Source organism: Bos indicus x Bos taurus, chromosome 28 (assembly GCF_003369695.1).
Source record: "Bos indicus x Bos taurus breed Angus x Brahman F1 hybrid chromosome 28, Bos_hybrid_MaternalHap_v2.0, whole genome shotgun sequence".
NCBI classification, from domain to species: Eukaryota; Metazoa; Chordata; class Mammalia; order Artiodactyla; family Bovidae; genus Bos; species Bos indicus x Bos taurus.
In genome coordinates, this window is record NC_040103.1 from 41,182,681 (window position 1) to 41,198,676 (window position 15,996).

The following is a 15,996-nucleotide window of genomic DNA, read 5'->3' on the forward strand; positions in this document are numbered from 1 at the left end:
ACATGTAATATTGTATAATCTATCAATGAGAAGATATGCAGGAAATACGACTTACCATTATCATTAGTTAAGTTGAGCAGCACCCCAATGATGGCCCTCATGCAGTCCTCCACTGCTTTGCCCACGTGGTTAGTTACATTCTGCTGAGGCAGAGGCTTACTGTCAGGTAAGCATATACTGTTCTCAGCACGGTTATACTGCTTAATCAGCTCTTCACAATGTTGTAATGCCCTTAAGAGAAGACAAAATACAGACTATTATGCTCAACAAAAATAGTTATATTAAGAACTACTGACTTGGACCTTAATGCTTTATTTATTTTTTTTCCTTAATGCTTTAAATCTGTCATAAAGGCTGCCAAATTAATCTTTTTCTACTCCAGATGTTATGTGAACTATTTAATCATGTATCAAACATGTCTGATATCAAACTAGGTGCTAAATTTTATTTTGGGAAAATTATAATATAAATTTTTCTAAGCAAAGTGAAAATTATAAACGATGCAAAAGTTTATACTACCAACAGCTGTCCCCAATTTTCACAATCTCTCCAACATAACAAACCTACTACCCCACCTCACCCAAGGTAAAACCCATTAAAAGCCAACACTGAACACTTCTGAATTTCATTTAGATGTTTGTCCTTTAGAATGTAAACTCTCAGCAGGCAGAGAATATTACTTATATTAATATTGCATAATAACCTTGTATAAACAGATACTAAATACTTCATGAACATTTTTAAAAACATGAGGTCATTTAACTGACATGTTTGTCTCCTGGCAGTCATGCAAGGGTATCAGCTACATCTAAGGATTCACAAGATACTACCCAAAGTAACAACGAAATGTAATCTTTAAGTGGTTCTAGTATTTCTGAGACTCTGTTTAAATCACTGAGTCCATTAACTTAATATCTACGAGATAATGATGAAATCCACGAACTGTGAGTTGATTCTTCATGTATTATATACCATGCAAAACCCTTAAAACTACTATGTCTAATTCCCCTCTAGCTGCTTCTTAAAAAACACTCTCTAATTAGGAAGGTATTCATGTCTAACTTAAAACAATGTGTTCAGATGTTTGGGGATGTTCGCCAAGATTACCATGCTGTTACTGTTAACTGCCTAAGTAGCACTGAAATAAATCTGTTGGGAGGTGAGAAGAGACAGTAATTGTTTAATTATTCAATATACTATCCTTGCATTTATCTGCGTTCTACTGAAAGCTTCAGAAAGTCTGAGGAGTGGTCTTTTACAAACATCCAATTCTAATGTCTACTGACACAAGTTCCTAACTACAAAGGTTCCTAACGTTGTTTTAGAAGGCATGTGTCAGGAGTCATTAAGTATATAGGAGACATCTTAAAAATAAGATACAAATTTAACTTGCACAAATACTCTTTGGTGAGACAGTAAAACAGTAACAGAACAACTAGAACACATACCTTAAGGGTATTAAGTATGACACAGAATTCACAAATACAGGATGGAGGAAAAACCTACAGACTAAAAATAAGAATACTGGGAACTAGAGACTATTAGAAATTTGGGATTATGGGAAAACTGAATACTGACTGGACTTATAATATTAAGCAATTACTAATTTTTAAGAGATGAAAATGCTATTATGGTTATATTTTTTAAAGAGTCTTCTTTTACAGATTATATACTCAAGTATTTATGGATGAAACTATATGAAATCTGTAATCTGCTCCAAAATAACACAGAGGGCGGAATGGATAAGGTTATATATACATGGTAACATGACTGGCCAATGTTTGATGATCACATTCAAGCTGCATGTACATTGGGGCTTATCATATTATTGTCTACTCTTATCTCTGTTTGAAATTCTCCAAAACAAGAAGTTAAAAAACAGATAAACTTGAGTCGGGCTGTAGTGGGCCTTTGATACTAAGGACTTTAGACATACATCCAAAGACAAGAAATCACACAGATTTGGGAGTTTGGGATTATTTTTACATAACAAAAATCTGAGGAAGGTTAACCCACTGTGGTGTAACATTAGACAGGCTAGAGGCCAGAGTACCAGGGCAGAGATAGCAACAACTAAACAGACTTATTAGTAAGAAGCTGCTGTTAATAAGCTAGTACCAAGACTGGAGACATACTTGGAAACTTTATACACACTGAGGTGATATCATTAGCCCAGTGTCAAGAAAGCTGGCAGAGTGTGAAATGAAGGAAGCTACATATAGATCTGGGAAAACAGATATAAACAGACAGCAGAAAGCAGCTAGTAAAATTCATTTACAATAAAAATAAGGACTAATGCTTACTACTATATGCCAAGCATTGTTTTAGGCTTTACGTATGTATATTAAGTCCTTATATATAGTACATAATCTATATTATATACAATATACAAACGATATTTTAAAATCTTTTTTAGAATTAAAGTATTATTTAAAATATGTATCATATATAACTTAAAATATATTAACATATATACTAATTCTTTTACTGCAACAACCTTGGGTAGGTAGACACAATTATTACCCCCCTTCTCTAAGAACCTGTAAGTTCAGAGCTATTATAGGGCTGATGTTCTCAAGATCCAAACTCAAGTCATTCTGGCTTCAGAATCTGTACTCCTAACTTTTGTACCTTATTGCACTGCTTTTTGTTCACAAAACTTGACAGACAGAAGTACTTTATGGAGAAAGCTGACAATGGCACTTCCTTTAGAGTCAATCCAAATGCTTTAAATAAACAGCATGACATTTCAGAAAAACTTACTTAGCTGACGAAACAATGAGTTGTGAATCTTTATAGGCAATCAAGTAGCTTTGATTCTCTGGATTATGCACTGTTACCTAAAAGGGAAAATTTTGAAATTTTGTTCACACACAACACAAAGCACTCTAAAAGACATAAAGATGAGGAAGAATTAGTCCTTGTCGTCTAAAGGGAGTAACAACCCACATGTTCTAAATTTAAAATAACAGAGCTACTGCTTTATTACAAAATCAAAACACGACTGTTATAACTGCTTCCTCACCATTAATATATTCTGTACTATACATTCATTGTAATAAACTACCAAGCACTTTAAATGTCAGAAAAGTGCTGTCACTGACTTAATAAACTAATATTTTAAAGTTCTTAAGTAGATTCATTTAGACTTTAAAAAATTAGATGTTTATTTAATGTACTTGACACTCCAGAAGAAAAAAGGAACAATGTGAATTTCATCTGTGCCAAGAACTTTTCATTCACACTAGATTATTTTCCCATAGATGTTTCATGAAGTACTCAGCTAATCCAATCTGGTCAACATAGTCTATGCATCCTGAAATTCACTGGCAGCATAAATTCTAATCTACATTGAACTAAGTCATTCATAAAAGTCAAAAAACAGACAGACTGCATTACAATCTGAATTTGGATTAACAAAAGTGAAACTCTAGAGATATATAAATTATGACAGTCTCACACACAGAGCACATTTAAGATTAGATCATTTTCTTCAAATAGCTGTCCATACTTACGCTTTCTAAAACTCGTAAACATCTCTCTGCTCCCCATAATGAGGCTACTAATTTCTCTTCATCCTCATCTTTACTTAAATGATCCACACATTCTTTCACTAGGAGAAAGGAAATGGACATAGATAAACATATCTCATCACTTCAATACTTACCCCCTTTACTAACATTAAAAGTCATCTGTATACATGCTATCAATGTGTTGGAACCTCTCTGAACACTTATTCTAAGTTTTATACAGTGAGATGCTGAAATGTATGAGACTCTAATTTATAAGAATTAACTTTCCAATATCAAACTATTAATGGCCTTTTCTTTAAAAGTTAAAAGATTTTGAAGATGCTACTAAAAGGAAGACATCTTTTCAAACTGATGCAATTATTCTTTGAAATATATGAACAGAATATTCAGGTTTTAAATAAAAAAATGTTGTATGTGTAATATATCATACCTTTATCTACAATATGATCCAGACCACCCAAAAGCCGTAGTTCTTCTTTAAACCAGTCTCCTGCTCGTTTAGAAGTAAGGGACAGTAAAGTCTCCATAGCTAAATGCCCAGTCTGAAAATCAGAAGCACCATTAATGAATATTGACTCTAAGTAGTAATTCCGAGGCAATACTTCTAGAGATTGCTTTTTTAAAAAAGGAAATTGCATGCTACCAGCCCACAGTATTTTTTTAATATAGTAAATGCTTTTTAAAAGTAAAACTAAAAAAAAAAAAAAAAAAGTAAAACTAGTTTAAAACTGGTATCAGAACAGTCTTAAGCTAAAGAAGTGTTTTTATCCATTGGCTTGTTTTCAGAGAAAATCCATTATTTAGTCTATCACTTGCTAGTTCGATAAAATGTATACTGGTACCATCATATAGGCTCAAGGGCGAATCAAAGGGTATATTTAACTGTAGAACAATACACTGGATTAATTTACCACAAAGGTTGTAAGAAGAAATACTCCAGAAACAAGGTGTGGGTGTGTCAAAATTTTTATCTGTTGGTAAAAACTGGTATCTTAATGCTTTGCTTTATGTTTTCTAACTATAGCAAATGAGCTTATTTTCACATATTTATCAGTTACCTGTAATTCTTTTAGTGTAAGTCCCCTGTCAAATATTCTTCCCTTTATACTCATGTAAAGTAGCTTGTCTTTTACTTACTGTTCTATATATTTTCTTATCTATTCCGAACAAAATTACTTTTTTTTTTTTTTTTTTAGGGTTTCATATTCACCAATTTCAAACTTTATACTACAGAGTTAGCAGCTTGGATACTTTGGCCTCTATGACAAAATTATATATAAACAATGATTTAGGACTACTACTGGAGGAAGCAAAGAACACTCAGAGCCATATTTATAAACCAGGCTAGGTTTTTTCCCATCCCTTCATTTGCCTTCAATTATTAATTTTACTTTTTAATTCAATTTCTTTTAAAAGGGCAACTTGGTTCCTGTGACAATAAAGGAACTTTAATATAACAAAAGAAATGCTTTAATGTAACAAAGCTGAAAAGACCTGGTTATCTTCACAAAGCTTACTGCTTTGAAAGATGCAAGTTTACACTAAGTCTTGCGGGCCCATTTTGAACTGAATATAAATTAGATATTTAGAAATGCAAAAAAACAGATCTTATCAGCAAAAAATCTTAATATTACTTATTTAGAAGAGATTTTATTTTATACCTTACAGATTTTATTCTGTACTTTAAAAGAACAAGGTTGATGTCCAAGGTGACAAATACAGATCTAGAATTCAACACCACAAAACTAGATATAATTTTGCTCAATTCTCATTCTAAGTCCTTGAAAGAGTAATGTAATAAGATCAGTTTGGGCAGGGTTAGCTCATGAGTCACAGCAGTGAAAATGAAGACTAATGAGGCTTTCTTTGCTTAAGAAGAAAAGGGCATAGTAATTTGATATTAATACAACAAACATTCGTAAGATCTGATGCAAAAAAGCAACTTTATTGTTTGTTTCTATAGGCATTAAAAAGGACTGTTTGGTATTTTAGGCTATATTCAGTATATAATATGCTACTATTTTAAAATAGCCTACAATTCAAACATTTTATTTGAAACTGGAATAGTTGTCAAAGAGTTAAAAACACAACCAAATCACTAATCAGAATACTATTCAGCAATTGTGAGCTCTGTTATTTGAATTATATTTTAATATTATAATATTAATATTTAAAAATATCTTTCCATGGTACATCAGGAATAGCAACATATGTCAAGGAACAGGTTGAGTAATGAATAAAACAATGTGTAGGAGACAGTCACTGTACAAAACAATGTCTATTGTTAAAATTTAAAACGAACACAATACCCAAGATTAGCTGAAGGGTGGGGGGCGGGGGGCACACCGCATCCTAATATTAGCAACTGTGTGTTCTCGTTTTAATCATGTGAGTTAACTACTTAACACAGCACAGTTATTATACTGGTATTTCCCATCCTAGTAAATTCAATAAATGATGGGAAAAAATTCAACACGCAAGTTTATCATCTTTATTTAAGAGCAAATGCCTGGAAAGAATCTAAATGTTGGGAGAGAAAATTATAATGATGATAGTAACAATAATTTTTAAAAGCTGTATTTATTCAATTATGCAGCAAATAAAAATTATAGGCTCAAACATTCCTTTATAGCATTAAAAAACAGTATATGTTCTAAAAATGTTAACATTAAAAGTATGAATGTATTTTAAAATTAGGATACAAATAGTTTGGTGAGGTAGAATGATTGTTTATCCACACTTGAGCATAATAGCTATTTTCTAATCTTAGTAAGTGAAAGTACTAAATACATGTCAATTTTGTATCCTGTCTTTTAATGTTAACTTGCTTTCCCCCTCAACTCCCACTCTACCTGAATCTATTCCCTACTCTACCTTAACTAAGAAGAGCAATAATCATAAGTCATTATATGGCTAGCACAAAGCATTCTGTAATTTTTGAAAGCAAATATTGCAGTCTTCAGTTTAGTGGACAGTAGAAAAACCAATAATTATACAATGTTGGAACTGTCTGAAAGTCAAGTATATATAAATAAATCATCTTATTTTTTCAAAATGACAAGGCCAGTTATCTTCCACTGGCCTACTAATCTTTGGGGATATTCTTGATTCTACGAGTTTTTAAAAAAGCCAGAGGAAAGTAAAACTAAAATCAACCAAAAGCAACATAATCATCTTAAACTTGGGGAGTTGTACTGAGCATAAGCATAGCCATGGCCATGACCCTGTGTATGAGGGACATTGCTCTACGGAGGGGTTCATGCCTAGGAATCCCCCTTTTGAGTCTTGGTCCCTTGCAGCAGTTAATCAGACATCTTGAGATACTCTGAAATAAATGAATGCTCACTGAATATGGCTCTTTCTTAAGATCCTTTAAATCTTTATTCCTAAAACCCATATAGTGTTAAGAATTCAAGTTCCTAGTAGCCTAAATGTAGTTCCTACATTTTAAAAAAACTGACATTTTCATTTTACAACCAAAGGAAGGAACTCACCGTTATATTTTCTAGATCAAGGTGCTTATTGTGTACAGTTTCACAGAGCCTTCGAATTTTTTCTTTGATTTTGTTCATGTCTTTTTCATTCAGCAGCTTAGCTGAAGAAGCATCTTGTTCCAGTTCTAGGAGTCGAATCATCAGATCTAGGCTAGCTCTATCAAGATCCATGTTTAAACGATCTCTACTCAGAATGTACATGAGGGCAGCTGTACAAAGGGACAGATTCTTCAACAGACCCAAAAAGGGGAAAAAAAGTTAATGTAAGCAATTAGTGACAATTTCAGGCAACAAAAGACTATTTTGACATTTGTTTACATTTAGAAACCTTGAAAATGTTTTATTCAGTGAAAATCTCCCTCTTAAAATATTCTAGGGAAATGTGATTTCAATAAATACATAAAGTACCACAGCTTAAAATTTTCCTTTCTACAGACTTTCTCTATACAAATGTCTCAGAAGTGTTTAAGTGGAATTATATTTTTTCTGGCCATTCTGTGCTAAATGAAGAGTTTACAAGACCTTCTTTTCAGCTATATAATCCTACTTTATACTTCACTCTTTGCTCTTTATAATATAGTGAAGTCAAATTTCCATTTAAAATCAATAATGTAAATGTATTTAAAAAAATAAACACAGCTGAGTTTGTGTTAATACATAAACTCAGGATGCTCGAAGAAACATATCAGACTCATTTCTTTAAAATAAACCTATCAGGTCTGGTTGAACCAAGTAGTTTTTTTAAAAAATCATTAATATCATGTGCTCTCAAAATCATTCAGATCAGGTAGTTAGCACATTCAGCTTATAAACTCTACATGTACTGAAGGTGATATAGATAAGCATTAACAGAACAAAGAGGTCTATGTTAGAATATTCCCAACATTTGGGATATTCTGTACTTAAACATTTTTTCTATATATCTAATTGAAGTGTACTTGATCTTACATGAATTTCAATGCACAGAAACACAATTAACTATCTAAAATTTAAACTTTAAATCTCTAAAATTCAAACTAGGTTTCTAATTAACTGCTTACAGAGCAAAATATGTTTGGAAATAAGGCTTTAGAGATCCACTGCTGCTAAGAATATATATTAATGCTTTGGTCCTCTCATAACTTCGTAAGAAAGCACATTAATTCTTATTTCTCTTCTTCCTCATTGTTTTGAACCTGCTACAACTTGGTAACTGACTTATCTTCATTTGGGCTTAAGTGTATTGCTTTCAGTTTCAGAAGACTCAGTATTAGATTCTGTTACCTAATCTAGACTTCGAATATAATTTTCCTGAATAAAAATATAATAAAGCCATTTCAAATTACCACCACTTATGATTAGTAATGATTTTTTTCTAACTTTGAAAATGTTAAACCTAACTTTTATATGTAAATATGCTCTATTTTTTAAGAGAAAGTGTCAAGTCATAATAAAGATGAAGATGTGATTCCTCTTCACAATGGGATTCAACATCCAAGCAAACTATTTAAAATGTTAATATCTAAAGTTTTTATCCATGCTATTAATATCACAAAGTAGTAAAAGTTGTCCCCCCTCCTCCCCAAGTACTTTCTGATTCAAGGTAATCAATGCTTACAGAACTAAGTATTCAGTATGGTAGGTATGTCATGTCAGACAATGGTTAACAGTATAAACTGACAAGGAGGAAAAAATGTTGAGCAAATAGTCTGAAATGATTTATTAAGCAAAAAATCCTGGCATTAAGTTTTTCTAAATATTTAGCAAATATGGGGCTTCACTGGTGGAGGTGAAGAATCTGCCTAGCCAATGCAGGAGATACAGGTTCAATTCCTGCGTGGGGAAGATCGCCTGGAGAAGGAAATGGCAATCCAGTATTTTTGCCTGGGAAATCCTATGGACAGAAGGCTGGCAGGCTACAGTCCTTGGGGTTGCAAAGAGTTGGGACACAACTTAGCTACTAAACAACAAAAACAAATTTAGTAAATATAAACTAGAATTCTAAAATAATGCTTCTCAACCCCAGAAACTTAAATACCTGATGATGCTGGGAATCATCCAAGGTTTTAAAGACCATTGCTACCATTCCATGTGCTCTCAGGTGCATTCGAAAACTGGGCATGGCACATTTAGTAGCCAAGCTAATAACACTGGAAGAAAAGAGACTAGGTGAAGGGGACTGAAAATAGCTAGTGTGTTTTGTTTTAATTTGCATAATACCTAAATAAACAACGGAATGCTCGGGGGTTGGGGGTTTATGTGTGTCAAAGCATTGCCCATGCAGATCACATGGGCAAACCAAATTTATTAAATACTCACTGATGCACAGTATGTGATTAGGTACGCTATATTAAAAAAACACATAATACACGACTGTCTTCAGTGTATCCTTTATATTACTGCTACCATTAAACGCAAAAACATCTTAGGTATCTTCCATGTTTCTGATCCATAAAAAGTATAAATATATAATTGGACATATTCCAAATGACTGGATAATTCACTCAAACCAAGATTTTCAAACCATTATAGTATGCCAAAGATGATCCAAATCAAAACATGCTTAAATCATTTATCACTTGCTTATATAAAATCTGGCGCTAAAAAAGAAAAGATTCTTTGGCATAACACTTTCAAACATCTGGAAACTGAAGCCTATGCTATGCTAAAATGCTGTACCATCCAACTTTCTTTAGTCCATGTAGGATCAAGTCCCTTAAAAGAAATCAATCACATTTTAACATCACTGGCTATAACCTACACCTATGATAACAAAAATTGCAAATGTTTGGCTCCACTGAGCTAAAAAATTTTAATGCGGAGCATGCATACAATTTTCAAATATAAAAATAAGATCTTACCTAAGGCAACGTGTGTTTAGAGGCTGTGTGCTCTTTAAGCCACTTAACAAGTACTCAATGTCATCAGTGAACTCTTGGTTTTCACCAAATTCCACCACATCATTGAAGTGCTTCACGTGCTGAACAACAGTATACAACTGCCAAGAAAAAATAAGTCCGCCTCTTCTGTAACTACGAAGTAGCATATTTAAATCTATGAACTTGCTCTGCTGTATTTAAAACTGTATAAAGTAAGTTTATTAGATGGCAACCAACAAGTGCTTTAAAAACATTGGTAGTAGTAGGACAAAGTAAGTTCATGGTTCAAAACTCAGTTTCAGTTTACTGATATGTGCTCAAGACATTAAAAGGCTAAATTACATACAAAATTCTATCCACACGCAGTAAAACTGTATATGGATGCTTACTTCTTTGTCTTCTTTTCTGCATTTCAGTGCAGTAACTATATCTTGGTAGGGCTGAGTAGGTATTGTCACAGTTTTTATCACTTTGGGTGGTGGTGCAGGAGCCTTAAAAACTCCATCATCTTTTTGATTTTGCTCCTTTGAAGACAGCCTCACCTATTAATAAAGGTATTAAATTAGTTGTTCTAAATAAATATATAAAAATAGTAACATCTCATCTACTTGGTAAATTTAGCTTTAGAGTAATAAAACCCCAATTCTCGCCCTCAAAGGTAGGGGGAGGCCTCTGGGGATACTTCAAAAATTCCATGCACTATCAGGTAAGACTTATATGTGTTTTACTCACAGAAGAACCACTCAGGAACTTATTCTGGTCTTTTCAACCTAACATTTCATACAATTAGTTATCCATGTCCAGAATCATTAGAAGGAATAAAGAACCAAAATGACATACAAAAATAGCACTGACAAACAACTCAGGAGAGACAGGAAGAGGAAAACAACAACAGATAGACAAAAGAACTTGTAAAGTATAGGAGTCCACAGTTCACGGTAGAAAAAAATCAGCCATAAGAGCATGCACAATAATACCTAATATGCACAATAATGGTTTAATACTACTAAAAGGAGCTTAATATATCAAGAAGACAGAGAACTGTACATTTTAGGATGATCTCTATCCCTATTTTTTATTGTCTATAAAGAACTCATTCTTTGATAGCTCCATATGACTGAGGTGTCACTATTAGTCTGTAAGTATTAATGCATGATCCTACCAGTTATTCTGGAGCAAATAATTTGCTACAAATCTTTTTCAAATGTGTTTTGAATTGAAAGGTATTAGTATAATGCAAGAAAAAAGTTCTGCTCTAAAAAACAAATTAATCACTCAAAGCCACTTTAAGATCAGTGTAGGATATACTGATATAGCTCTCCATCATTTAAAAATTCCATAAAATGTGGATCAAGAATTGTCCAGTATTTTTAAGGCCTTCATTCATAACCTAGTAACACCAGAATTTCTGTTGTCCTGCCCACAATCCTTACTTTTCCAGTAAATTAAACTAAAATCACTAAATTTTAGTGAAGAAGTTGAAAATAAACTATTAAACAGAAAAGCTAGAGACTTTCAAATTATGAATGAAGATAGCAACTGCTTAATATTCCTCATACAAACATGAAATTGAAGAGTACAGTTCACTTACTGTGACACTCTGAGGTTTTACTACTGGTGGTGCAGGTAGTTCTTCCGAGTCTGGATGATTCCAATGTCTAGCATTATATACGGCTTTTGTAGGAGACTAGAGGAAAGAGAAAAATATCAACTATTTCCATCTTACTCTGCATCCTTATAAGACTGTCACATTTTAAAACTAAAAATCACAAAGAATAATTTATATAAACTGGATTCTTTACCATTAGCACCAACTGGGAAGCCAAGATACACAATCTCTGATTTATATTACCATTATGCTCCTACCACGCCATGGCAGGTATGGAGCCACTGTCCTATTTTGACACAAAATCAACAATCAGTGTTCTGGGCAACTATTACCAACCAAGAAAAGAAATTCAAACCTCTTGTTTGGCTCATATTAACTTACTAATCAATACAGTTAATTCAACCTGTTCTTTATTCCTCATACTACTGATTCATGCCCTACATTCTTCCAACAATGAAAATCAGCCAGCTTACAAGAAGGGATAAAAGTCCTTATTCATTTAGGTGAAACTGGTGTGTTTCCAGATGAGTGTCATTATTAAAGTTTTCAGGGTTTTTTTTTCAGGTTTTATATAAAGGTAAATATGGTATGTATACCAAATATTACATAACACAGTGGAATCTAATTCAGTACTACATACTAAAATACATGCAAAATGTATAAAAATGCATACTGGGTAGGATAAAGATGTAAATCACCCCACCCTACTACAAGTTAGTTTACTGCCAAATCAATATACAATAAACTTTACGAAAAAGACCCTTCAGCTTTAACACTTTGAATTTAAAAACTGAGTATAAATAACTATGAGCCTGCATAATCAAATCCACAGAATTGAATCTGTATTAAAAGGAACAAATCTTCATTTTCAAAAGGAAACTGATTAAACAGACTGATAACATTTTCTCCATTATTTACAAAATGATGTTAAATTATGCCCTTTAAACTTCAAATAATCTCATTAGAGATTTTTTGTTTGTAAGAGTATAATTAATAATCTTTGTATTTTCAGTATTACATATAAAAAACAAAGGAGTACAAGAAAAGAAACATACTTCAAGGCTGGCCAAAAATCTACATAAAAAATTAACCATCTTCCCTTACTAGCCTCAATGAAGTAACATTATTGGAATTGAGCATCATACAAAGTTATCTTTTTATATAAATATTTTCTTCAAAATAACCATGCTGTGACAAAAATAACTGTGTAAGCTCCAGAAGAACTGATTTTTCAAAAGACAGAATTTAAACTAATTCACATACTAATTTTATTAGAAAATCTTCATGTGAAAAGGAATCTACTGTGAAACTTACATCAAGCAGAAAGTCTCACTTGTACTGTGTACACAAACACATTAGGATTCTTATATATTAGCATAAAGTAATGCAGTGTTAGTACACTAAAGCAGTTTATGCAATGACTTATCAGGCCTTGTGAGGCACAACCACACAGAGCAGACTCAACATAAATTTTTAAACCTCTATTCCTTACTATTTTTCTCTCAATATTTATATAATTTACATGCCTGCTAGTTGTTAGATCCCTCATTTCACCTCAAATACCCAAAGCACAGCCATAAGCCCAGGAAGATAACAGACTTTTTAAAAGAATAGGTGCCTCAAACCTGAAGCACTTATTTTTAAAAAGCATTGATTTCAAGTAAGAATATTTTGGATAATATAAAGGTTATCCGCTTCCACCAGTAACAAAACAGCAGAAGTCAATGCTCTAAATTATACAGACCTTGGAGATTAGGACTACTACACATAAAACATACACATCGCTACACATAAAACAAGTAAGAGCTCACTGTGTAGCACCAGGAAGTCTACTCGATACTCTGTAACGGCCTACATGGGCAAAGAATCTAAAACAGAGTGTGTATATGCATATGTGTAACTGATTCACTTTGCTCTACACCGGAAACTAACACAATGCTGTAAGTCAACTACACTCCAATAAAATCTTTTTAATTAATAGCAAAATATAGATGTATATTAAACAGACCCCCTTCTAGTTAACTGCAAGTGGCAATACACCTAACAGTTACAAAGGAGAGACAGCAACCACATGGTGTGGGTTAAAATCCAGGTAAATAGTAAGTTCTACTGCTACTTGTTACTAAATATTTTTCTCATCTATAAAACAGCATTCATAACAGTATCTACTGCAAAAGGGTTGTTGTGAGGATTAAATGAATGTATGTAAAACACATATTAGAGTGCCTGAAACAGTATGTAGTATACAAGTATTATCACTGATAGTACTAATTATAATAACTATTATGTGATGATGTGCAAGTCTGAGTTCAGAAAATTGGAGTGTACACACACACACACACACACACAATCTACTCACATAACAGAGGACTGCAATAAAAGGGATAACTGACATAAACATACTCTGTTAACAAATACTATTATAAAAAGCAGACTGGGATATACTGTTCTAATTCATCTCAAAATTCAACAATATCCCTGATAAATACAGAGGCAAAAATCCTCAACAAAATACTAGAAAATTAAATTCTACGGCACATTAAAAGGATCATACATCCTAACTATATATAGGATTTATTCCTGGGATGCAAGGTTGGTTCAACCATGAAAACCAATCAATGTGATACACCACCTTTATGGTGAAGGACAAATATCACATAATAATCTCAATTGGTGCAGAAAAACCACTAAACAAAATCCAACTCTCTTTAATGAAAAACATTCAACAACAGAAACTGAAGGAAATTATCTCAACAGAGGTCATATTTTAAAAGGCCCACAGCTAACATCATACTCAACAGTGAAAAAAATGAAAGCTTTTCCTCTGAGATCAGTAACAAGGTAAGGATGTCCACTCTCACTGATTAAACACAATACTGAACATATAACAAAAGTCATTAGACAAGAAAAAGAAATAAAAGGCATCCAAATAAAAAAAAACATTTTCTCTGTTCACAAATGACATAATCTTGTATATAGAAAACCATAAAGATTTCACACAAAAAAAAACCCATTAGAACAAATAAAAATGTATTCAATAAAGTTGTATTTGAGCAAACTCTGGGAGATAGTGGAGGACAAAGAGAGGAGCCTGGCATGCTGCAGTCCATGGAGTCACAGAGCCAGACACGACTCGGTGACTGAACAACAACATGATACAAGGCTGCACTATACACACCAACAGAGGACATCAGAAGCGGAGATGGAAGGGAATTTCATTCACAACATCAAGAAGAATACAATGCTCAGGAATAAATTTAACCAAAGAGGCAAAAGATTTGTGTGCACTGAGGACTACAAAACGCTGAAATTAAAAGACACAAAGAAATGGAAAAACACCCTTTGTTCATGGATTAGACGACTTAGTAGTTAAAATGGCCACACTACTCAAAGTGATCTACAACTTCAATGGAATGCCTGTCAAAATCCTAGCGGTAATTTCTATAGAAACAGACCAAACTTAAAGCTTACATGGACTCTCTAAAGACCCGGAATAGCCAAACAGTCTTGAGAAATAACAAAAAACCCAGAGGCCCCACATTTCCTGATTTCAAAACATTACAAAGCTACAGTAATCAAGAGTAGGGTACTGATGCAAAGACAAATATATGGACCAAGTGTACAGAATGTAACACCCAGGAATAAATCCACATATATATGGTCAAATTATCTTCACCAGTGGAGATAGTCTCTCCAACAAACGGTACTGGAAAAACTAGATATCCACATGCAAAACAATGAAACTTGACCTTCATCTTATACCATACACAAAAATATTTTTAAAACTTTAAGGTAAGACCTGAAGCTAAAACTCCCAGAAAACATGGGGGGGGGGGGGGGCGGTACTTAACGGTGGTTACACTAATGACTTCTTGCCATGAAGCACAAGCACAAAAGCACAAGGAACCAAAGCAAGCACAAACAGCTAGCACTGCATCATGAAACGCTGCGGCACAGCAAAGGAAACAATCAAGAGTGCAAAACGCAACCTACCGAACAGAAGAAAAATCTTCAAACCATTTGTCTGATAAGAGATTACTATCCAAAATATACAGGGAACTCCTATAAGTCAATAGCAAAAAAAAAAAAGGAAAAGAAAAACAGGCAACAGACTTGAACAGAAGAACACTGAGCACTGAAGAATTGATCCTTTCAAACTGCGGTGCTGGAGAAGACTCTTGTGAGTCCCTTGGACAGCAAGGAGATCAAAACAGTCAAGCCTAAAGGAAACCAACCCTGAATAGTCATTGAAAGGACTGAAGCTGAAGCTCCAATACTTTGGCCACCTGATGCGCAGAGCTGACTCATTAAAAGGACCCTGATTCTGGGAAAGACTGAGGGCAAGAGGAGAAGGGGACAGAGGATGAGATGGCTAGAGGGCATCACCGACTCAGTGGACATGAATTTGAGCACACTCTGGGAGATGGTGAAAGACAGGGAGGCCTGGCATGCTGCAGTCCATGGGGTCACAAAGAGCCAGACACGACTAAGCAACTGAACAA

At 33.6% G+C, this 15,996-nt stretch overlaps 1 protein-coding gene across 4 annotated transcripts in view; it reads right to left on the bottom strand.

The window, feature by feature from the left end:
- Positions 1-15,996, bottom strand: part of WAPL (WAPL cohesin release factor) — a 77,473-nt gene that overhangs the window by 10,508 nt on the left and 50,969 nt on the right. For all 4 annotated transcript variants that reach the window (XM_027531081.1, XM_027531085.1, XM_027531084.1 and 1 more), the window contains 9 exons: positions 11,477-11,572; positions 10,275-10,427; positions 9,868-10,004; positions 9,045-9,156; positions 7,028-7,255; positions 3,964-4,075; positions 3,516-3,613; positions 2,764-2,840; positions 56-231 (listed from right to left, as the gene is read on the bottom strand). In XM_027531081.1, the coding sequence (XP_027386882.1) occupies positions 56-231; positions 2,764-2,840; positions 3,516-3,613; positions 3,964-4,075; positions 7,028-7,255; positions 9,045-9,156; positions 9,868-10,004; positions 10,275-10,427; positions 11,477-11,572 (1,189 nt within the window). The remainder of the gene's footprint in view (positions 1-55; positions 232-2,763; positions 2,841-3,515; positions 3,614-3,963; positions 4,076-7,027; positions 7,256-9,044; positions 9,157-9,867; positions 10,005-10,274; positions 10,428-11,476; positions 11,573-15,996) is intronic.